The sequence below is a fragment of the Lutra lutra genome, chromosome 1, assembly GCF_902655055.1.
Source record: "Lutra lutra chromosome 1, mLutLut1.2, whole genome shotgun sequence".
Lineage (NCBI taxonomy): Eukaryota > Metazoa > Chordata > Mammalia > Carnivora > Mustelidae > Lutra > Lutra lutra.
Window position 1 is genome coordinate 111,877,026 of NC_062278.1, and position 23,881 is coordinate 111,900,906.

Genomic DNA, 23,881 nt, shown 5'->3' on the forward strand with positions numbered 1-23,881 from the left:
CCCAGCTATACAGAGCACCGGGGCGTAGAACTGAAGATGCAGTCAAGCAACACCTAGAAAGATTCTGAGGAGGGGGGGATTATTCTTCTAATTGGCCTTGGGGTAGTTGGTGAGCATTAATGAAAATGGTCCAGTAGACCCTGATAGGAATTACAGGGTATGTTAAGCAGCAACCAGAAAAGGCTGAGGAAGAAAGAACAGATTTATTATATCTGTAGTAATTGGAAACAATACTGCTCTTAGTTTAGAACTGGGGGTTTGCAAAATTTGTCTGCAGAGGGTTGGAGAGTAGCTATTTTAGACTTTGAGGGCCAGGTGGTCTCTGTCATCAGAGCCACTCAGCTCTGCCATTGGAGCAGATGTGACATCAAATATACGTCAAATACTTGCATGGCGTGCATGCATTTATTTACTTTCTTATTTATCTTTAAAGATTTATTTATTCATTTTGAGAAAGAGTGAGGGAGCTAGAGGAAGGGGTAGAGGGAGAGCGAGAGAGAATCTCCAGCAGACTCCCTGCTCACTGGGCAGCCAGACATGGGGCTCCATCCCAGGACCCTGAAATCATGACCCGAGCGGAAATCAAGAGTCGGATTCTTAACTGACTGAGCCCACCTGGCACCCACACAATATTCATTTGTAAGAAGAAACAACATTTTGCGTGCCACTTTCCCCACACAGCTATAGCCAAAGTAAATTTTCTGACTCTTTTAATTTTTTTACCATACTCTGTGTGAAAAGCACTATCTCATTGTTGCCCTCACTTGTATTTTCCTTCTATTGGAGTTGTGTAAATGTGTGTATATTTTATTCTTATTTATTTATTTTGCTATATTTGTTTGCCACTGAGGCCTCTTCTTTGGTGAATTACAGGTAAAGTTAATTTGTCTTATTTTAGCTTCTTGTCACTTGATGTCCTAAGGCCCTGGACATCTATTGGGTAATTCCAGCCCATTGCATACCAGTGGGGTGTCATTTTGCTTGGCGACACGTAACTCTTCTTGTCACTTTGTGTCTATGGGTCTGGGAGGGGATTTTCAGCTCCTCCCTTAACTGAGTCCTAAGCAGGCTGCTTGCCAATAGACTAAAGATGGAGAATTACTTTGCCACTACTTTGCCTCTTGGTCCTGAGCTCAGATTTTGTTTTGTTCACTGACTACTTAGGCCCTCCGCCACCTTGAAAGTTCACTGTTGCCCAAATGACCCGAGTCTGCCTGTGCTCCTGGGATCCTGAAATCCAGCCACGGGCAAGGTCTGCCTTTGCATTTCTGTCCATCCTGGTGAGCAAACCTAGAGCTTGGGCCTCACACCCTCTCCTTGTACAGTTTCACAGAATGGTCAGTGTTCTGTTTCACCCCTGAGTTATAAGAGAGATTTCTATTTTCCAAGAGATACAATGGAGAAAATGATGAAATCGCCTGCACAGAGCCACACAAAGATTCTTAGAGGACGTACACTGCGAGATTATTATAATTACCGAGGTGGAAATGTCACTTTCTTGGTCCAGCATGTCCATGGCCTTCATGTGCCGTCTGCACAAAGGCTGTCCCTGCCCCTCTCTGAAATCTTTCCATTGTTGTATGTGCCACAGGAACTGAGACAATTATGACAGAGCTGAGCTGGTTTCTCTTCTCTTTTGGACTTGATTGTTTGTCACAATTCTGATCACCATTTCTTCCTCCAGATTATAAGATTGTAAAAATATGGCTATATTTATATTTCCTTTTGCTGCTTTGGGCTTGAAGAGTACCGTTCACTGCTTTTGTTTGACATTCCTCTGTTAGTGACCCGTCTTCACATACATCATCCGCTGCTTATGGAATGTTCTCGTGTTCAGTGTTTCACCTGATCTCCTTAAGCACCTGCGAAGTAATCAGAGCAGGGTGGGTTGTCTCCATTTTGCAGGTGAGGAAAGGAAGGCCCAGTGTGGTCTGGGAGGCGCTGGCCTGAGGCCACCATTGGAGCTGGTACCACAGCTGCCCTTCGATGTGTGACCATGTTTCTCCTGACATTTTTCTTTCTGTCCTCAAAACTGCTTCTTCTTAATGAGTTTCAGAGATTTTCTTGTCTGGGACATGAAGAAATTAATGACTTTTCTTGAGAGATCTAAGCATTAGTGCTTTTACTTATTACTTTTTTCACTCTGTTACTGGCCTGAGTGCTTTCAGAGAAGAAAGGACATGAAAATATTCCCCTCCTCTTCAGACAGTAAGGCAGACATTTTCAAAGAAGATAGAGACCCTGAGGAAGCTGTGTTAGTTCTCTGGTACTTTTAACAGCATTGCAACCACAGTTTTGGATTTTTCTCCCTGTGGCTTTCTAGCTGTAGGCTGCTACCATACATAACATTTGGGGGTCGCTGATTCCTGTTCCTATTTTAACTGTGTGAGTTCTGTGTATTATGTGACCTTTGTCTTCTGACCTTCAGATTTAGAGAACTGGAAATTTAGGAAGTTTTGTTAGGACTTGAATCCAAGTAAATTCCCTCATGAGTACAAAGACTTGTAGAGATGTGGAATGTTAGAATGTAAGGGGACTTTCATCCACGTAGCCCCCTTAATTAGGAAACGTGGCTGGTTAGTGACAGAGCTGAGGCGAGAGCACCGAGATTAGGTGAGGTTTCCTATGGGTTTGCTCCATGTCACTGAGTGCTGTCCCCACTGTGGCATGCCTTTTTCCACCAGACTCGGGGCTCTGAAGGCTGGCGCTGTGATGGTTCCATGCATGGCTCTGCTTCCTAGCGATAATCAGTGCACTTGCATAGGCCCTCGGGATTTGTTTGTACCATGAATGATTTGAACTTGTCTCTTGGTTGGTATTGTGCCCTTACTGTTATTGGCAAACTTAATTTTAAGGAGAATTGCGGGGTTTAGTTGTGGTTTACTATGGGAAACAAACACTCCAGGTATATTAGGCAGAAAGGATTTAAGACACGGTATTAAGTACTTGTAAATAATTGCAAGGATTGTATACAGCGGGCTCAAGGCTGAGCTTTCAGTAATGAAGCTCAGACCCACACAAAATTATTATATTTTCCACCATTCGAACAGCGGAAAATCAAGAGGCTACCACAGAATTGTTGGGTTGAGGAATGCTGCACTGTGAATAAGAAGTCAGGAAAGTAGCACCTGGACCCTGAGACATAGAGTCCAGCCACCCATCTGTCATAGCTGCTATCTGGCAACTACAATGCTAATATGGGATATGGGAATATGGATGGAGAAAATTCCCATCTCCTTGGACATGCTTCCAGAAGAAAGTAAGCCAGAGCGGCAGGAACATGGCCTTTGTCTTTTGTCTTCCAAATCTCAAGCCAGTATGTATATTTTGGCAGAACATCTTTTGGGATCAAGCCCTACTTACAAGACATCCTCTGCAATATGGCAAGTTTGAGTGCTAATCCACCATATGCAAGACAATAAGGGTTACAGTTTTCACAACTTGGGCATGTCTTCCATAAGCCTCTGTGTGTTGTAGATAGTGCACTGAGGGTGGAGTAATAATTACGTTCTTTGAGACCTCTATTTGTCAGTGCAATTAATTATATAACAGAAGGTAATGCAACCACTTTACTTTAGGGAATCCCTAAGGGAAATTCCTATTTATCAGAGAAAATGCCATAAGGAGGGAAGATCCTGAGCTGGGAGAGTATTCTAAACTGTTTTGGTTTCAAACATCTTGGAAAGTACTACAGGGAGACATGCAATATTATGATTTAACAGTGCTTACCGTGTGTGGGGGGAGTTCCGTCTTTGGCACGGGTTGTCAACTTTCCCTCTTGTGTGCTTCCTCCCTTCCCCCGCCCCTGTAGAATATACATTTAGAATTTGCAATGGAAATCAATATAAAATAGTTTCTTTAAAGTAAATTAAATTGATTTATACCCTCTGGGACTCCATTGAATGCTTTTGACTTCATCTTCCTTAACTCTTGTGTAACCCCTATTTAGAAATGTAAAACAATTATAAGCAACCCCCCCCCCACCTTTACTCTTGTACCTTAGTGAATAAATTTGGACACATTTTATTTCAGTTTCTTGTCCACTCCTTTGTTTTTTCCTGTTGCCAACCTGTTGTCCTTCTATTTGAAGCCTAGCAGACATGATAAAATTACTGGTAATATAGGTTGGGGTAGGGGACATGAATGGGCAGATGGTAAGGATGTAATTGAATTAAATATTCTGGTTTTCTTTGCAAGGGCAATATTCTTTACTTAAAAGGAAAGGCTGAGTGAGTAGGATCGTTGATACTAACTTCTGCTAGATTTTTGCTGTATCTTGCATTCTTCAACTCCTGCAGAATCATTCTGGTACATTCTCTCTTACTGGGAAGCACATGTATCTGGAACAGGGAAGCCTGAAACACTCCTCTCCTGAGCACCGCTAATTGCTCAGCCCTCTTAGCAACGGCAGTAATAATTTAAAGTATGGGAGGTCTTTGGCTATATGGAGCCTTTGGGAGAAGACCCCATCATATTGAGAATTCTCTTGAACTCAGCAACCAAAATCTCATTATCACAGTGTTATAAGTAAATGACTGTATGTAAGTTACCATCTAAACTGGGACACCTTTGAGAGTGAAAAGGGACATTGCTAATAATTACATCAAAACAACAAGCATACGTTGGATGTTTGGTTACCCTGATTTTAATGAACTGTGGAGGACAGTGTTTGAAATGTGAGCTAACATGATGCAAAAACATTTTAACTCTTTACATTCCCAGACCTTTACCTTCTTTTTTATGTAATAATCACTTTCTGAGCATTGATGATAGAACAGATTCTGTATTAGTCAATAGGAAAATAAAGGGAGATGTCATCTTTGTTCTTTATTTACTTGCAGTCATTGTTGTTGTAATATTAGAGCAGCAGGTTTTCAGCCTGGCTCCTGGCATGGCCCCTATGGGAAGGCTAGGGAAATGATGCATTTTGGACACGCCTCCTCAAGATGAAATGTATTCTGCCAAAGGACGAACATTTAAATAGGCGCGAGGAACTGCTCCATCAATTCGTTTGTTTTGTTCTTGGGATTTTTCTTAAAAAGTTGGCACAAGGAAACATTTATTTATTTATTTTTCCAAAGAAACTTTGAGATCAAAAGTTTGGTTTGAGGTCGAAAATTTTATGTTATTATTCTGAAATCATAAGGCTAGTTGCAAAAAAAATAAGTGGGGGATTTGGACTTTTAAACTTGGAACACAAACAAACTGAGGATATCAGTAGAAAATTTAAAAGTAAAAAAAGAAAAATTAAAACAAAAACAAACTATTTTAAGTTATTTTAAATATCTGGACGGCTGCTCTGTGTCAGAGGGCCTGTGGTTACAGAGGGCAGAGGTAGGACTGATAGGTCATTTTTATGGGAACACGTAATTCTTTTGGCAGTTACAGTTTTCTGCCATGGAAGGGGCTGCCTTGTGAGGTAATGAATTCCTGGTCATTAGATATGTTCAAGCAAATTCACAGATGGTGGTTAAGTTTCAACTTCAGCTCCACATAAGAAGAAATATGTTCACGGACAGTTTCATGTTTCTTGGATATTAAACTTCTGTATTCATGAATGTTGTTGCCTACCACCTTGCAAATGTATACAATGTGTGTGTGTGTGTGTGTGTGTGTGTGTGTGTGATTTCCCAGAGTATTAGCCAGTCTGTATTTTCTTCATGTGGTGCATTGTCTAGTTTGCATGGTGGTCAGTAATTGATAAAAATGCAGAAGGCACAACATTAGTGCTCTCATCGAGGGAAATTTAAAAGGGAATAACATTCACCGATATCATTCTGAAACCTCTCTGAAACAGCCTGGCTCGTTTTTACTCAGCTGCCATTGGTCAGTGCCTCCACAGATTATGTCTCTGTTTCAAAATCTCGAAATAAAAGTGGAACAACTTCCAACGTGCCTTAAGAAAAAGGTCACCAGTTGAAAATGGTTTCAATTGTTTTGCTGTTAAATGTGATGTTGCAAAACTACCCTTTCTTACATAATTTGAATTTATAACACATTCTAATGAGAAGCCTGTTTTTCATACGATTTTTAATACTGAGAAATTTCTCCAGGCTCTTGGACGGGTGCTAAACAAAAGTTATTATTTCAGAGCATATCATGATGCATGAAGTTGAAATTGAATCTCTTTGTTTTCTAAAACTGTATCTTGTGGTACTTGAAGGTTAAAAATCTGTGTCTGTCTCTCCACTCTCCCCTTTATTTATCCAACATCTGGGCATTTTCATTTGATTTTACAGTATCCTTATGTTTTAGCCTAAGAGTGAAATAGATTTGGGGTTTGGCAGAAATTTAAGATGAAGATTAAGTAAGAGGGCAACAAAGATTACATTGGAAACCTTATAGTAATATTACCAAAACTCTAATTCAAATTACAGTACAGATTCTAAACTGTGCAGAGGCTCTAAGCTAGTTTATGACCAGCAGCTGTGACATTAAGGTACAAAGAGCATACTTGACAGGTAACAGGTTTTTGAGCGATGGAATATTCAGGAGGCTGAAGTATAGATGAACTCTCGTCTTGCAGCTATGATTACTCTTAGTGGGATATATGGCCTGAATAAACATTGCTTCACACCGTCGCATGTAGTATTGTCCAGTGGAAATATGGCCTAAGGTTTGTCAGTGGTGGACTCATCTTCAGTGAGGACAAAATTAAATATTTCAACTTTTCCAAGTTATATCTAAAACAGACCCATTTTCTGTTATTCTGTTTGTATTTATTGGGGTATTAGAGTGAATTTTTTTTTTAATTTTTTTTTTATTTTTTCAGCATAACAGTATTAGAGTGAATTTAAAAAAAAAAAGATTTTGTTTATTTATTAAAGAGAACGAGTTAGAGAGAGAGCACAAAGGAGGGGGAGGAATAGAGGGAGAGGGAGAAGCAGACTCCCTGCTAAGCAGGGAAGCTGATGTGGAGCTTGGCCTCAGGACCCTGAGATCATGACCTGAGCTGAAGGCAAGCGCTTAACTGACTGAGCCACCCAGGCGTCCCTTAAAGTGAATTTTTAATAAAGGAAAGTGCAAAAAATTATTAATAAATTGAAATCAATTAAATATCCCTCAAAGTGCTAATAAAATTCCATGACCTGTTTAATGGGCACGACAGAATTGTAAACACATAACTAAAACATAGTGTTTACGTATTTCATTACAAGTGGGAACAAGCTGTTGGGGGAGTGCAGACAAATGAACAGCGGTTAACTTGTGGACCAGTGGTGGGTTTGGAATGAGAAGATTTCAGGTACCACTGGAGAGATCGCTAGGCCTCATTAGAGTTTGTATCTGTGACTTTTCCATGCTCCCTGTTTCATCCTAGTAAAGGAGTAAGACATAAACTAGGATTTTAAAACCTTTATGAACTGGACACTCAGAATCTCATCTTTGTAAATTCAGATGTCCACTTTTAGTAGATTTCTGAGCTCAAAGTCTCAAAGTACTGTTTGGCCCTTTCTCTTAGCCTTGGACAGAAACCAGTCTGTTAGCATCAGAGACTTAGAGAAAACCTCCTTAGGAACACATTTTTTTCCGAGCCTGGTACACTTCACAGACGTGCCGTGCTATTATAGAACATAAAATGATGTAATGAGAGGGAATTTTGGAGATCACCTTCTTAAGGCTTACTATTGTAGAGCTGGAGAGACTGAGGTCAGGGAGGGTAAATATTTTCTTGATCATTTAGCCCAGTAGAACCATTGCTGTGAAATGTGGCCTGGGGTCACACGACTTTGATGGTGATTTTCCATGGCATGATTTTCCCCTGACTCTTGGAAGAGTGATTCTTTATTCCTCTGTTCATTTCCATACCTTTTAGCCACTCTAGTTATCCAATAATCAATAGACTTACAGACTTGCTTCGTGAAAGTTTTCTACTGCAAACACTTTTTGTAGGCAGAACAATTGGGTTTGAATGTGTCCTCTGATACATATTAGGGGCTATGCGACCTTGGAAGAGTTGCTCCAGCTTCTCTAAATCTTGGGTTTTGAATTTTCGAGTTAGAAGGAATAAATCAGTCCCTATGATTTCTCACAGTTAGACTCTTGGCCATGGTCCTGGCTATTGTCATCCATGCCTATTTTTCTGTGACTGATGGGAGTTGTGGCAAAAAAAGATTAGTTAGTTAGTAATTGGTTTGGTTCTATTCTTCTTTTTTACCTTCTCCCGAGTGTCCTGGTCTTTCCCTGTCATGGTTGATCTTCCCTTGCTGGGTGACATTCTCAATCTGAGATGAAAACTCAGTGAGGACGTGTATCTCTATCCTGCTTCATTTTTTTGTCAGAAGCACATGTTATTTGTCTGGATGGATGCTTCCCTCCCTCCTGCTTCTTTGTTTCCCCGGATCTACCATGCGGTGGGCAGGTTCTTGTCACCCACAGTGTTGCCAGCAATAAAGATTGCGCCTTTGCCATTAGTTGACATTCATACTAACTCTCTGCAAGGCGGGTTGGGATTTTATGTGTGGATTCCTGTCCTCCCTCCTTTCACTTGACACTCCCTGGTCAGTGGGACTCAGGGGAGTCCAGACAGGTTTATAAGAAACCTCAGTTCACTCCACTTGCAGACTTGTAGGAGGAATCATGGAACATGAGAGGTGGAAGGAATGGCAGCAGGCATCTAATCGCTTGTTTACGGATAGGGAGAGCCATCGAGGTTCCAGGAGGTCAATGGACTAAAACCATCATCGAGTCAATTAGTGGCTGAGCTAGAAATTACACCCGAGTCCTCGCATTTAAGTCCAGAGCTTTTTCCAGTATTTCCAATTGTGTCTCCGATAGCCTATATAAAGGTTTGGCATTTCCGCAGAGTTGTTCTGTAGTCACCCCTTCCAAGGAATGCCAGCTGTCCATGCAGAGAGTGGGGCGCTTAGCCAGTGCTGGGCCAAAGTTGCCTGTAGAGAGAAGTTGAGTGAATGCATTGACATTTTCAGCCCATGGCAGATCCCGCTTTGCCCTTCCGGCTCTCTTCTGACCTGGTGCTTCAGAGGAAGAGTGATTACATTTGCTGTTCAGCTAACAATTTGTGTAATTTCCAGCCTGCCTCATTCTTTAATGTTGTCTTCCCACGCTTCCATCACATGTCACAGTATATCTGCTTCATAATTACACTGGTAGAGACTTACCTCCAGTGCTTGGAAAAGGTTTGCCTTAAGTACTTATTTACTTGTGCATCATAAATCTTGATTGATACCTTGGTAATCTCTGTGATCAATCTATGATTCCTTCCTGCAGTGGTGAGGACTGAGGAGTCAGGGAAGCAGGTGACAAAAAGAAAGAAGAAGAATAACTAAAAAAGAGGGCTATGCTTTCTTACTGATGAGCTGAGGGGAGAATCGTAGATGATCTGGAATTTCCACGGATTGGCTCATTTGGGGCCTGTTCTACAGTCACGATCTTCCATGGAATCAGAAGTTTGTGAGCAGGGTTAGACCTCATCTAATCCAGTCACCTCATTTTCAGAGAGGTAGGCAAGGGTGCCTTGCAAGCTCGTGGCGGAGCTCTGCCTAAAAACTGGGTCTAATTCAGAACATCAGGTATCCTCCAGCTGGATACCGAGCTATAGAAGGATGATTAGCTGTAGCCCAAAGAGGAAAGCACATTGTCCCATTTTAATAGATCGTTCAGAAAGGATGTTGGGGAGGGTATGTGCTATGGGGAGTGCTGTGAATTGTGTAAGACTGATGAATCACAGACCAGTACCCCTGAAACAAATAATACATTATATGTTAATTTAAAAAAAAAAAAAAGAAGGAAAGCAGTTTTAATATTGTAGGAAGGTGCTGACTTTTAGGGGAAAGAAGGGTAAAGGTGAAACACCTCCAAAGTCATAGAAAAAGTACCATTTAAATCTTTATTGCTTGTTTTATTTTTTATTATTTATTTATTTGAGAGAGAGAGAGCAAGAGACTGCGAGCATGAGGGAGGCAGTGGGGTGGGTAGTGCAGAGGGAGAGGGAGAAGCACGCTCCCCGCTGAGCAGGGAGCCTGACACAGGGTTCCATCCCAGGACCTTGGGATCATGACCCGAGCCAAAGGCAGATGCTTAGCCGACTGAGCCACCCAGACGTTCCCTATTGCTTGTTAAAAGAAAGAAAATGTTGCTAAGGGACATGGATCCTGAACTTGAGTCTGCCATTAGCTACTTCTGGTCGTTAACTCACTTAGCATCTCAGTTTCTCAAATTTCCTACCACTAAAACTTGTCTCCTCCCTCAGTATCATTCATTTATCAGCAAACACTGACCAAGAGCTAGGCTTTGGCTTAATTGCCAAAGGAGATTTAGGGACTAAAGCAACATGATTTAGAGATTAATGTAAATGCCCTAAGTCAGTTATTTTCAACCCTTCCATCAGAAGAGACGTATAAAGATCCGCATATGAATCTGTTGTACAGACAGTCTTGAAAACTACTATTTAAAGCTTATAGTACTTGGTGTTAGATGGTGACATGGGATGATTGGTTGGTTGTTTTTAAAATTTTGATGACCTATGTAAGTGTTTAAAGAAGTGTACAATACTGATTTTAGGAAATAGAAGAACTTGAGCCAACACTAGTTAGTTCTATTTTTGTGGCTGACAATGACTTATCTTTTATAGGATATCTTTAGAGAGGTTGAGTGACTTTTTTTCTTTGGTGTTAAATCTCACTTGACCTGTAGTCCTATGGTCTCATCTGCAGAGGAAGGGTCTTGGTCATCATATGGCCTTTTGTGGCTGTTTGTGATCCATTGTGCTTCATCAGTGTATATGATCCTGTGGCTCATGATGGTTATCATTTGGTGGAACAGAGTAGAGGAGACATGATGGCAAGTAATATCTGGGAGCTAGGAATGGACACAAGTACAAAATCTACTGTTTCTAAGTGTGACTTATTTTGGATTGTGATTTTTTTTTCCCCGCTCCAAACAGGAAGGTAGTGCCATGATGAAGACCATGGATTTGGGGTTGAAGACTTCAGCTTTGCTATTTGTTAGTGTGAATATATAAACATATTAAATAACTTGCTCAAATATATGCATATTTGAGCAAGTTATTATATACACACATACATGTTTGAGCAAGTTATACACACACACACACATACATATATCTTTGAGCAAGTTATTTAATTCTTCCAGTCTTACTTTCTTGCCTTGCTGAATGTGAAGAATGATAGCTCTACCTCATATAACAGTGAAGACTGTTAGAAAATTGCTTGACCTATGGAGAGTCCTCAGTAAACCCTTGCTATTTATTTTCAGTTGCGTTTTTGTACCCATTAAACAGCTAGGAAGAGAAGACAGAGAGCGATGGAGAGAGGATAATAAGTGAAGCTTTTTAGGGGCTTCTTCATTGCTTTGCATGTGACAAAAGTTCCTGAAAGTCCAGTGCCTAGGGAGCCCAGCTCTCAGCCTCCCTTTACTTCGACAGGGGCCATTTCTCTTGTTTGCCTCTCTTTTGATGGTGTTTGCGTATTTTCACAGCCTCTGTGGAGATCTTCCCTTTCACTTCTTGCTTTCGCAATGATTGTGAGCTTACAGTGAAACTGACCTAGAACCAGAGGAAGTAAGTGCAGGGTTGAGTTTTGGTCCAGCAAAACCAGCTCTCACCACTGCTTATCTTCGTGTTTATGTTGGTCGTCCTTAGAGAAGCTGAGAAACCCCGACTGACATGTGCTAGTTCATGTGTTCACTAAACTTGTGAGGTTTCCTCATACCCATTATCAAAATAAAGGGCTGTAATTTGGGGTTCAGAGAAGGAAAGCAGTATAGAATATTAGAGTGCATTGGGACTTTACAGACATTCATTTTGCAAATGAGTATCCTCTCTTGTTAAAGGTCACCCTGGCAAAGTTGAGACTAGGGAACTGGGGATGTGGAAGCTGTATGTCTATGCCATTGTGTTTATCACCTTCCTGGGATCCATCCTGAACTAGTTCATGTTTCGTACATAGAGTTTTTATTCTTGTTAGATGATTGTATAGAGATTAAAGTTCTAGCTTTTTATTTCTCTGTATAAAACCTTTAAAAAACAAGGTCAATTTATCTTCTGAACCTTTTCCCCAAATATTCTCCTTGAGTTCCTCATTTTAATACAACTGGTCTGCTTCATGGGAAGACCTCGTTTCTTCCTTGAGCTTACAGCATTTCCAGGCATTCTCTTTGTTGTTCCATTTATCTTCAGAACCAGCCAGCTTTCAAAATCCTTGTCAAGGGCCACCCTCCCTATACTAGCTCCCATCACATACACCCGATTTCTTTTTGTATGCTCTGTATTGCTCTCTTTCTCTTTTCACATATATAAATATCTCTTCTGTAGGTAGGCCTTAAGCTTCTTGAATATGGGATGAGAATCTGATTCATCTCAGTACAGGATGAAAATCTGATTCATCTGGAGCCCTAGTGTCAGGCAAATACAGTTATTCATTCATTAAATTAACAAATTTTTAGTGAGTATCTATTACATATCAGGCCCTAGGAGTTGAGAGTGATAATTACTTCTGCTCTTCAGGATCCAAGAGTTTAGTTTGGGTTACAGGCAAGCGGAGAGACAGAGATGTGTGATGAGTACAGCACTCTGGGTGTTGTGGACATGCAGTGAAAGGGCATATAACTTGATCTGGATGATAGAAAGCATGAATGATGTCTTTAAGGACCAGTGAGTAGTGATGCTTGGGATCTAAATGATGCGTAGTAGAGGAGACATCATTTTAATTGAGAGGTAGTGAAATCGAAACAGAGGGAGATCAAACCTAGAAGAAATGGATGAATTTCCAGCAGAATATGAAAATGACCTCAAAAGAAGCATAAAATGGTTTCAACTACCATAGAAATTACTGGAAATAGGATTAAGATTGATTATTAAAGTATCATATCCAAATGACTTTACAGTAAGTTCTGATAAACTTTTAAAGATCAGATAATTCCAACCTCATCATCATTAAACAAATCCGAACAGTAGAAAAGGATGTAGAACCCTCATATGAAACCTAATGATGAGAACTAACACAAGTAGAGAAACAACACTATAGAATGATCTTACTCATGATTCTATGTACAAAAATTCTCTATAAAAAAGCATATTTAATTCATCAATATATCAAAACATTGCAACTGTGACTAAGTAGGATTTTTTCTAGGAATGCAGAGATGGTTCAATATCTGGAACTTAGCAGGATTCTTCACATTGCTAAATTGAGAGAAAAAGAGATGACCGTATCAGTGGAGGCTAAGAAGGGAGATACAGAGATTGTAAAGAGAGAGGAGTAACCAAAGAGATGGGCATTCATCCACTTACTCCTTTGCCCATAACATAGCTTTCTAGAGGTTTCCTAGCCAGACACTGTGCTCGTTTTGTGAGACTGTTCAGAAGCTTCCAGCTTCCTGGGTCAGTCCATGTGGATTGTTGTAAGTATGGTCCAAGTACGCGAGGAACCTGGAATTAAGCTACTCTTTTTCTGTGGGAGGGATGTGAGGGAAATATTCACAGCATCAGAGACATTTGAGCTGGGTCAAGATTAAAAAAAAATTGGGCTTGGTAGAGAGTGAGGGGACTGAAATGGCAATGTAGATGGTAGACACAGCATGAGCAAGAGTGCAGGGTCAGGAAGATTGATTACAAATCCTGTGAATGGTGTCACTGGACCACTGTGGACATACAGAAGAATGATATGAGGGGGCTGCATTTGAGGTCATCTCTAAACAGGTGGATGACCAGACTCTGGTACTGTCAGGAGGTGGAGCTGGAGGTGTGTTCATGGGGAAGGCAGCATCAAGGTAATATGAGGTATTGGGGATAACTGTAAAGATGATGGAGTCAATTAGTTGCATATTGATGCTTAAATTTTCATTTTTTATACTTTCCCAGAAGTTGCCTGTTCTTTTATATCTATGGCTTATCTGAAAAAGCCAGGATTCTACAGTGAATTGGCAATGTGGGATTGATCTGGAAATGTGCCTTTTTGCTTTAGAAATCACTGAATCCTATATTAACCCATTTTTTTAAGTTTCTATTTTGGAATTACTTTAGGTTTATGGAAAAGTTGCAAGGGTGATATTAACCCGTTTTTATAATGTACAAATAACATTTATGCTACACATGTGCAGAGTGCATTAAAGTTTTCATATCTTTATTCTGTGCTCCTTGGTTCTGACCTATGCTCACTTTAGTCATGTTGAAAGCAGAACAGACACTTTCATCCCCTTTCAGTAGAAGACTGAGACTCAAAGAAAAATACTTATACAAAACTAAGTTTAGCATTTCTCAATCCTAAGAGATGGGATTTTTTTTTCTTTTCGTTTTTTTAATCTCAGATGATTGTGAATGCGCAACCAGGGTGAAGAGCCACGAGTAAACCAGATTCGTGGCTGTTTTTCTCTATTGGTTTTGTGCTGGGCCTTCATGGTGGTTTTAGAAATATGTTAGATCTGGTTCTTGCCCTTTCAAGGAACTCACAGTGTAGCAAGTGTCTATGTGTAGCCTGTGTAGACGGGACAAGGGAGGAAGAGGAAGAGCAGGGCCGTGCAACCAGGCGAAAGCCTGTCACCCTGGGTTCGCTGCTGGAAGCTTCCAGATTCCTAGTTGAGAGCCTTCCTCTTCCATCCCTGTCATCCTCTTTTACTGCAAATACTGCACTTCCAACACTTTTCTTTCTAAAACCCTTCACAGGTGTTATCTCATCGATTGTCTGAAAACTCACAAGTTAAGGAGAACAGGGCTTTATCTTAATTTCGAGGGAGTTGAGGTCCCCGAGGCCCTGATGTGGGGAGGGGACTGTTCAAGGTCACGCCACTCCCTCTGATGCCACCTTTGCCTCCATGGTGCCCCGTCCCTCTCTGTCACCCCGCATCTTTGTGACCCTGCTGCGTGCTAAGGCCTTTGTTTTTTCTTGCATTTCCAGTGTTCTTTGTCTTTACAGACATCTGGAGGTAATCATGCAGACCTCTCAATTAATTCAGTTCAATTAATAAATTACGGGGTGGATTTGGGGCTGGGAGCCGGCGCAGGGTGCCTTCCGGGCCTCCCTGTGCTGGAGAGCTGTTGCAATCAGACTTGGAGAGCCCTCCTCAACAGCAAGCAGTCTGGGAGGCTCAGCCCCAGCCTGCAGGCTGCCTGGAGGGGTGACTGGCTTACCCTGACAGGCAAGACATCATTTCTCTTTCCTCACACGCTGTATTGTAATCTGATCAGAATAGCACTTTGGCTGGGCTGCTTTGCCTGCTCCTGGTTATGTTTTTCACAGATGTTCCCTCTGAGACTCACTCAGCAAGGCTCCTGATGGTTGTCCCGTGCGGCCGGCCTGTTCATTATGGGTTAGGATATTCCTAGCCCTTGGCTATTAAGTGCCAGTAGGGGCCCAGGCTCTGTGGCCCCCAGGGTTCCCCTCCCCCCAGATTGCAAATGCCCCTTGGTGGGGAGCATAACCGTTCCCACGAGAAGAATCATTTTTAAGTATGCTGAGACATGCTGGTTATGCCTTTGTTTCGAGAATAAACTGTTGGTGCTTCTTTGATGTTGACCCAGTAAATTCAGGTTTCCCTGTCTGTACTTTGGTTCCATCCCATGTTTTAGTTGCTTACTAGCTGCTTTTCCCTCGTCCGCCTCCAGTCACACCAAACACGAGTGCTGTGTACTTTCTGGCCTATGCTGACATGGTTCAGGCCAGCCCCTGCTCAGCACTCAGGGTCCAGTCTGAGGGGCAGCTTATTAATGAGGTCTTTGTTCTGCTCCGTTGCCAGAAGTAATCTTACTGTGTTCTGCACCCCAGAAACTTTTTACTTATTTTTATCTCACGTAGGCAATATCACCTCATTTAGGGAACTTAATCACGACTTAATTGATGTGGTATTCATTTCAATAGGTTATTAATAAAACTTACGCTTTCTTCCAACGTGGCTGGTATCAGACTCTCCTACCTTAGAAACTTCTTCAGGTTAAGTAGCATCTCTTACCATATCTATTTCCTAACGAGAATTAGACATTAAATAGGTAACTGTCAGAAGACGTGTTCAAGATTGGCTGAGGGGAATGTGCCATTTTCTTCTCCTCCAGTGAAAGTCAGTATTTCATCCTCCTCCTTCTCCCCTCATTCACCATTTCTCTTTCTCTTTCCTCTTCCTCAGAGAGCTCTGTCAAGATTTCATCAAGTACGAATTCAGAGGATATAATGTTGAAGTGCAGTAGGTTGCCTGCATTTTCAGGCTTCCATAAACCAACTCTATTTATTTCTCTTTAATTCCAGATTCCAACAATGTCTCACCCATCTTGGCTGCCACCCAAAAGCACTGGTGAACCCCTCGGCCATGTGCCTGCACGGATGGAGACCACCCATTCCTTTGGGACCCCCAGCATTTCAGTGTCCACACAACAACCACCCAAGAAGTTTGCACCAGTAGTTGCTCCAAAGCCAAAATACAACCCGTACAAGCACTCTGGAGGTGAAGGTAAGTGGAGGGCTTCAGAGTCGGGTGCCCAGAGTGTGGGAGAGTTCAGTGTGAGAAAAGTCATCTATCTGCACTATGCTGTGTCAGAAAAGGTAGCTCAGGAATTCAGTGTGCTTATCATAGTTACTAGACTGTCAAAGGTTGAAAACTATCTAGAAGCTATCAAGGCCAACCTTTCTTTTAGGGATAAAGAGAGTGAGACCTCTTAGGGGTTATATGGCTGTGGTTATACAGTGAGTTAGGGCCAGAGCCAGAACTAGAACCCTGATCTTTTCATTCATAGTTCAGTGCCCTTCTACTGTGTTTACCTTCCGCTCCATCCCATTGTCCTAGAGAGAGGTGTCTGTCACCCGGTTGCACCTCCGCCTGGCTGTTGGACACGTGTCTCCACATGCTGCCAAGAAGTGGTCTGACGGGAAACCCTTAAGGAGTGAACCTCACAAGGCACCTGGAATTGTTAAGACTAAAATTGTTAAGACTCCCCTAGGCTGCTGTAGGATAAAGTTGTCTGGAGAGCTCAGTAAGATCTGCATTTGCTGAATGTGAGCGTAGCCTAGTTCCAGGGGTGGTGACAGCAGTATGCTCAATTTTCATCAAGCAGCATGGGAACTCAGCATGTCAGGGGGTGCTCCTTCCGGCACCGAATGTCATAGGCAGCACGAAGAGTGCCATACTGTTGGGTTGAAGAGCTTCTGTATTTTTACTGATCAATGTCAGCATCTCAGCCCAATCCATGAAACGATGACTTGTAACTGACAACAGAGGAATGGTGAACTTCTGGGAGTGGAGAACTGAGAGACAGTGAAAGGAGATTCAGCACCCTCTTTTTGTGTTTTCTCTCTTACCCCACCCCCACTTCAAAAAAATGACCTTACAGTCCCCTCGCTGTGAGGTTCCTTATTGCTTCTTGGGTGACATGCGTGTGTTTCTTCTGGCAAGTTTTTGTGATACTGTTTTACACTCTGTGGTATAGTTCGGTCTTTCTCTTTTCCTCCCAGTTCTCTCCCTTCCCCCAGCAAATACATCACTCGTCCTTTGGTGTTATCATTAGAATCGGGTGACTTCGGGAGTTAGAAGCCTCTTCCAGATATCTAGCATGTGTGAGGGGGGCTGGACGCTTAGGGAGGTGGTCGGGAAGTCGGGCATCAATGCACGCTCTTGAGCTAGGGCCGTGGATCTTTGGGTATCCTTTTTCCAGAGAGGGCAGCAAGGAGACCATCAGAGAGCCACTCTGGAAAAACAGGAAGTGACACTCTGGGTGCTCTACTAATCTCCATGGCAGTGTCTTGAGTTTTATCGGTCTTGAACGAGACTGCCTCTCCACAGTCGATCTAAGATTTAGGGGAACTGATTTTCTTTTTTCTTTAGTGGTGGTGTTTTAGTGGATGCCAGACTGGGGCTAGGATTTGGAAGAGAACACCTCCTCACTAGGACAGGAAGGGCCGTATTTATATATGTTTTTCCTCAACATTTTCCCTTATTTGCTTGTTTTTAATTTATTTTTAATTTTTATTTATTTATTTTTTATTTATTTTATTTTGCTAGGATTTGGAAGAGAATCCCTCCTCACTAGGACAGGAAGGGCCGTATATATATATATGTTTTCTCAACATTTTCCCTTATTTGCTTCCTTTTTATTTTGTCCCCTAATTTTTTTTTTTGGGAAATCTGAAATGGACTTCCCTCTCATATGAAAAGAATAAGGAGTAGGAAGTAAGCATGTGAGGAAGACTTCATTGTTTGACAGCCTCTACCTACCTCAGGGGTGGGGGGGCAGGTCCTATATGAAGTAGGCTAATACATGGCATATTTGAGGGAGGAGGAGCAAGCAGCCATCTCCCTTCAGACCCCTGTATTCTGAATGCTGTGAGTTGAATGGTGTGGCCCCTCGGGTGACTCTTGCTCTTGAGATGCTCTGCTCGCTTCACTGTGCTCTGTGAGGTTCGCTTACTGCCTTTCTACTTCTCTGGGGACACTGGCCACCTCTTCAGACCTCTGCCCCTCACAACCATTTGCTCTTTCACAACATCCCACCCCGACCCTTTTTGTTACTTGTCAACATCCTACGGGTGTTGTCCTCTCCAAAATGGCCAGACATGGCCTAGATCAGAGTTTATCATTTCCTTCTCTGGGTTTCCATATACATCATATTCCTTGAGTCTCACAGTTATTTTTTTTGGTCATTCCTCTTGCTCTGTCACTGTTCAACGTGTGGTCTCTGCAAAACGCTCTGCTTTCTCATACAACCCTATGAGGTAAGTGTTTTTCTCACATGGGAAATGGGAAATGGGAGTTGAGAGAGGAGAGGTGACCTTCTCTATGGTTTTGTGGCTCCTACATTTCTGAAGCAAGTCTGTTGTCCTCACCCAGGTGCTCTCCTGCTTGCCCTTCTCTTCCTGGCAGTTCTGGCTCCCAGGCCCCATGTGATGGTGATACTTCCTTGTAAGAATGTAAGCTTTGTTTCCCCATTTAAGCAACAAGACATGGTTTCTCACTCGTCCTTATGTTCCTCTTGGCTCCTATTATGCTACTGTGTTTTTAGTAGGAATGATTGTGTATGGTCAAATGTATGTCTGTATGTTCTTCTGTATGTATATATTTGGATGGATGGCGGATGGCTGGATGGGTGAGTGCTCTGCTCAGTAATTCTTCTCTTGCAATAAACAGTTTGGAATATGGCATCCTCATTTGAAGCAACTCAGTCTCATTTAATTTCTGAAGTCTTGATTCTTTCTTGCAATTCTGCCAATCTCTCTCTCTTTTTTTTTTTAATATAACCTTTTTTGAATACGTGAAAGAAGAAATTTCCCTTGCATATATACATTTTAAAGATAAATATGGGGAAAGGTTCATGGATATTCAGACTTTGTTTTTAAATGAAGCTGCATCTCTTCATCTGCTCTGTATTATGACATGATATTGGTTGGAAGTGTGAGATTTGCTTTACTCTCTATTTAATTTAAGTGTTAGTGCATTTTCTGTTACTCTAAACACTTACGATTTATGTTATTTTTTGTTTATATTTTTATACATTTATTTTAAAGTTCATATCTGTTTTCCTTTTCCTTACCCCCACCTCCCTGAGGTCCATTTAGAATGCTCTGAACCCTTAGTGAAATCCCCAGACAGTAGGTAACACAGTTTTTACGCACAGGGTGAACTGAAGATGCTGGGGTCTTGTGCCCTAGCTCACCTGTTCTTTGCCTTTAGTACATACTCTCCCTTAGTTTCTCATCCCTAGAGTCTTTTCATTCACAGCTTAGTTCAGAGCCTGATGTCTAAGAAGCTTAACTGCAAAGACAGCAAGTTAGAATTAATAGAAAGCATACAGTCTCTCCTTTTCTGGTGGAAATGTGAGAAGTGCAGGGCACAGGGTAGAAGTTGTTTGCTCAGAGATGCACGGCCTGCTCAGGGCTGAACTCGGGTCCCCTGTGTCTGAGTCCAGAGTTACACAGGACCTGGGACTATATTCTAGTGAGACCTCTTTCTCACTGTGCCATAACCTCTTCACCCACCTCGTAGAATTCTTATCACAATGTGCCTTCCAACGCACTTCCTTGTAAATGAGCCTGTGTCCTTGGAGACAGGTAGGCTTGGAGTTTGTGGAGGCAGGGGCTGCCTGACTCACTCCTTTGCTCCCAGGGACATGGACAGGATACCTACCACCTAGTAGGTTCTCTGCAATGTTGGGAATAATGGTTAAGCCGTAGCGATAAAAACCTACCTATTCAGGCACAGATCCCGGCTTCACAGCTACCTGTTAGGTGTTAGGCTTTGTGTTTGAATTATTTTTATCCTCCTACCCCCCATTCCTTGAGCTTTTCAAGTCCAGGAGTGATGGAACCACTGCCACCTGGAAGTTTTCGATGCCATTTCTTACCTTTGTGTTATGTCTGCAGTGTCTGGGGTGAGCTTTCTCATTTTTGTATTCTGACTGAGAGTGGCCAAGTACCTACATGTTCTGCATATCAGCTTATATTTATGGGATCCCATATGTCATGAGTTTTCTCTCTTTTTAAAAACAATATATGTATTTTTTTATTTAGGTAATCTTTATACCCAACATGGGGCTCAAACTCAAAACCCCGAGATCAGGAGTCACAGGCTCTGCTGACTGAGTCAGCTGGGAGCCCAACTGTCATAAATTCCTTTTAAAAGGTATTCTGCTAATAACCTTTCTCTAAAGGGCTTTGTTGTTTATCCTGTTTAGTTAGTTGCTCTTTAGGCCTTCAGATCCCCGTTTCTTGCTACTATTGTTCTCAAACTTTCTGGGGATCTTCTTTAATGACTTGTATCTAGCATCTCAGTCTTCTTTGAGTAACCCTGCATTTCTTTTCTTTTTTTTTAAAGACTTTATTTGTTTATTTGACAGACAGAGATCACAAGTAGGCAGAGAGGCAGGCAGAGAGAGAGGGAGAAACAGGCTCCCCGCTGAGCAGAGTGCCTGATGTGGGGCTCAATCCCAGGACCCTGAGATCATGACCTGAGCTGAAGGCAGAAGCTTAACCCACTGAGCCACCCAGGCGCCCCTAACCCTGCATTTCTAAATGCCTTCTTGTGTTTAATACATTAAGCTTATGAGCCCATATATATTTTTTATTATTTCGCCTGCTTACAAAGTTTATACTGTTAAATACCTGTGGGTGGGTTTTTTGTTTTGTTTTGTTTTGTTTTGTTTTTTTGTGGGATGTTTGTTATGTATGTATGATTTTTGTCTCATCATCCTCTATTTTTGGCTGATGAGGACAAGATAATTTTTCTTCCTGGTCTTTAAGTACTTGCCAGTAATGTTCTGTATTCTGTAATATGGGTCTTCCCTCTTCTCCAGATTTGCAAAAACAAAACCAAACCAAAAACACAAAGCCTTAGACTTTGATGGCAGTACCAGGGTATGGATCTTTTTCTGTTCTTGGTAGATACGAAAGTAAGTGAACTTTCCTACTTTACTAATACATTATTCTCTTGAGATGGTTCTGAAATGTTCCTGTCATGACAGCTCTGGGAATTGGAAATATACAATCACATATACATGCATGCGCACGTGCATGCGAGCGCGCGCACACACACACACACAAACACACACACACAATCTTTTTTTCTCTTTTTGTACTCTGGCTGAATGAGATATGATAATTATAATAGATTATCATGCAGAATCATTTGTAAATTTGTAAATTTGGGGTTGCCTTGTGAACTGAAATTTACTTTCTCCATTTTCTGAAGTTCCTTTGAAAAAGATTTTTTTATATGAAATTTTTGAAAAATTGACTGCCTAGGGTATGAAGTCAAGGGAACTCTTTCAGTAGAAGTCCTTTGTGTTTGTATAGCCCTTTATAGTTTCTCCTATACTTTCTCCTACATATTTGCCATCATTTCATTCTCCATAGGTGATTCCAACTCTATGAGTTAGGTAGAACAGATGTTATTCCCATTTTGCTGAGTGGTAAACTACCAGAAGTGAAATAACTTATTCAGTAATAACCCTGTAGCTAGTAAAATAATAGAGCCAGCTTCTACTTTCCATGTCTATTGCTCTTACTGATGTTAAAGGGTTCTATTTATTGGAAATTGGGATAGACAGCTTCCTCTCCTCTAACTCCACTACTTTATTATTACATGATTTTTCTGGGATTGATTTCAAAATGGTTGCTCTTCTCACAAACTATTTCTACATATATTACCTTTTGTACTTCTAGATAATATACGTAAGACCTCTGCTTTCAAGCTTTGCCTACACTGGTTCACCTAGACTTGAAAAATCCAATCAGAGTAGGTGAAATGAATTCAATGAGAGTCCTAAACCTGGAAATTTGTGACTAGATCTCCATGCTTTCTGCTCCACCAAGGTTATTCATCCATTTTGAGGAGGGGGAAATAGGTATAGGCAGTTTGCTAATCTGGAGTAGACGTAGTAGCTGAAATGAAATGCCATCACCAACAATGGAATCCCCCATGGTGGAGATGACAGCCACTCTTCCTTCATTTCTGCTTTCGTGACAGAACGGTTCTTCATGCATGAATCACAAAGTCTTTGTGAGCAGCAGAACTAGAAAAGAGTTTGAAGGTCATGTGTTCTAGTTCTTCCATTTGTCAGATGTGACAACTCAGAATAAGAGGGAGGGGAATGGCTTCCCAAGTTAATCCAAGGGTTTAGGGCTGAACTGGGATCTAAGCCCGGGTTTCCCAAACGTGCACATTCCACTGCATCTGCATTGTTACATATTGGCTCCTAGGAATCGATGAGTCCCAGATTATTGATACTTGGTAGAGAAATAACTGTTAGTGATATGACACTGGTTTGGCTGGACATATCTACTTTCTCAATAGAAGCTAACATGTGAGGGAAACAGATGACCACCAGTGGCAATACAGTTAAATAACATAGCATGGACTTTCTCCACCATTTTTGTGTTTAAAAAGGCCAATTTGGTGCTGCTTCTTTTCTTATGGTTAGTAAACTTTTTTCTTTTTTTTGGTGAAACTTAGAAGAGTAGGTGGCAGAAAATGTGGGAGGACTGATTGTGAACTCTGAACAATCATATCTAAATATTTAGACTCATAGTTTGCTAGCTTGTCTCTGGAGTCCTGTAATTTCTGTCCCCCACCGTGAAAGGTGAATCCGGCCTGCGACTTTGCAGGTACAAATGGCGGACGTCTTCTTTCCATAATCCTGACAGTCCCGTTAAGTTGCCAGCAACCACATGAGAACAATTGCAGCTTCTTAGACGTTTGCTATAATTATGCATGGGTTGTCATGAGGACAGTCACAAAGTCATGGAAACATCAGGAGCTCTAATGACACTCAGATTTGACTGGCATGCTCCTTTTCTGGTCCGGGGTAAGTGTGTTGAGCCTAATCTATCACTGTGGAGTACTGTACATGAGTTTTAATTTTCAGAGCCTCACGGCAGAAAGAAAAGGACAAGCTGTTCATTCATTAAAGGGTCAGATAATAATTGTATTAATTTGATCTTCACATCACATCTTTCTGAAGGGAAAAGAATTTGTAGTTCTGTGGGGGACATTAGATTTGTACCAAATATTCACAGGCCTTATTGACACTCCAGAGAGCCAAGGTTCATGCGATTCGGGGGTTGGGGTATTCACATTGAAGCCTCAGGTTCACCACCTGACCTTGATGATGACATTTTCCTTACTTTATAAAAGTAGCTGACGATGTTAATTACCTGACAAGATTGTTTGAGCATCGGATATAATAACGAGTATGAAAATATTTTATAAACAAGAAAATACCTTACAACTTTAAGGAACTGCTATGGTGTGCTTATTCAACAGTTGTTTCCTTACAACAGATTTTTGTATCAGGCTCTCTTCTAGGGGCTGAACGAATGGCAATGAACAAACCAGAGATTAATTCCTGCCTTCATGGAATGTGCTTCTTGCTATAATAAAAATAATTAACTGTTTTTATTCATTATAAGTAATATTGAAAAAAATAGCATTT

At 41.5% G+C, this 23,881-nt stretch overlaps 1 protein-coding gene across 10 annotated transcripts in view; it reads left to right on the top strand.

Annotated features, from left to right (window-relative positions):
- LPP (LIM domain containing preferred translocation partner in lipoma) overlaps window positions 1-23,881 on the top strand; it is a 665,377-nt gene that overhangs the window by 198,813 nt on the left and 442,683 nt on the right. For 9 of the 10 annotated variants that reach the window (XM_047732722.1, XM_047732767.1, XM_047732733.1 and 6 more), the window contains one exon: window positions 16,209-16,416. In XM_047732722.1, the coding sequence (XP_047588678.1) occupies window positions 16,224-16,416 (193 nt within the window). In that variant the 5' untranslated portion in view covers window positions 16,209-16,223. The remainder of the gene's footprint in view (window positions 1-16,208; window positions 16,417-23,881) is intronic. The other variant, XM_047732758.1, reaches the window with a different exon arrangement.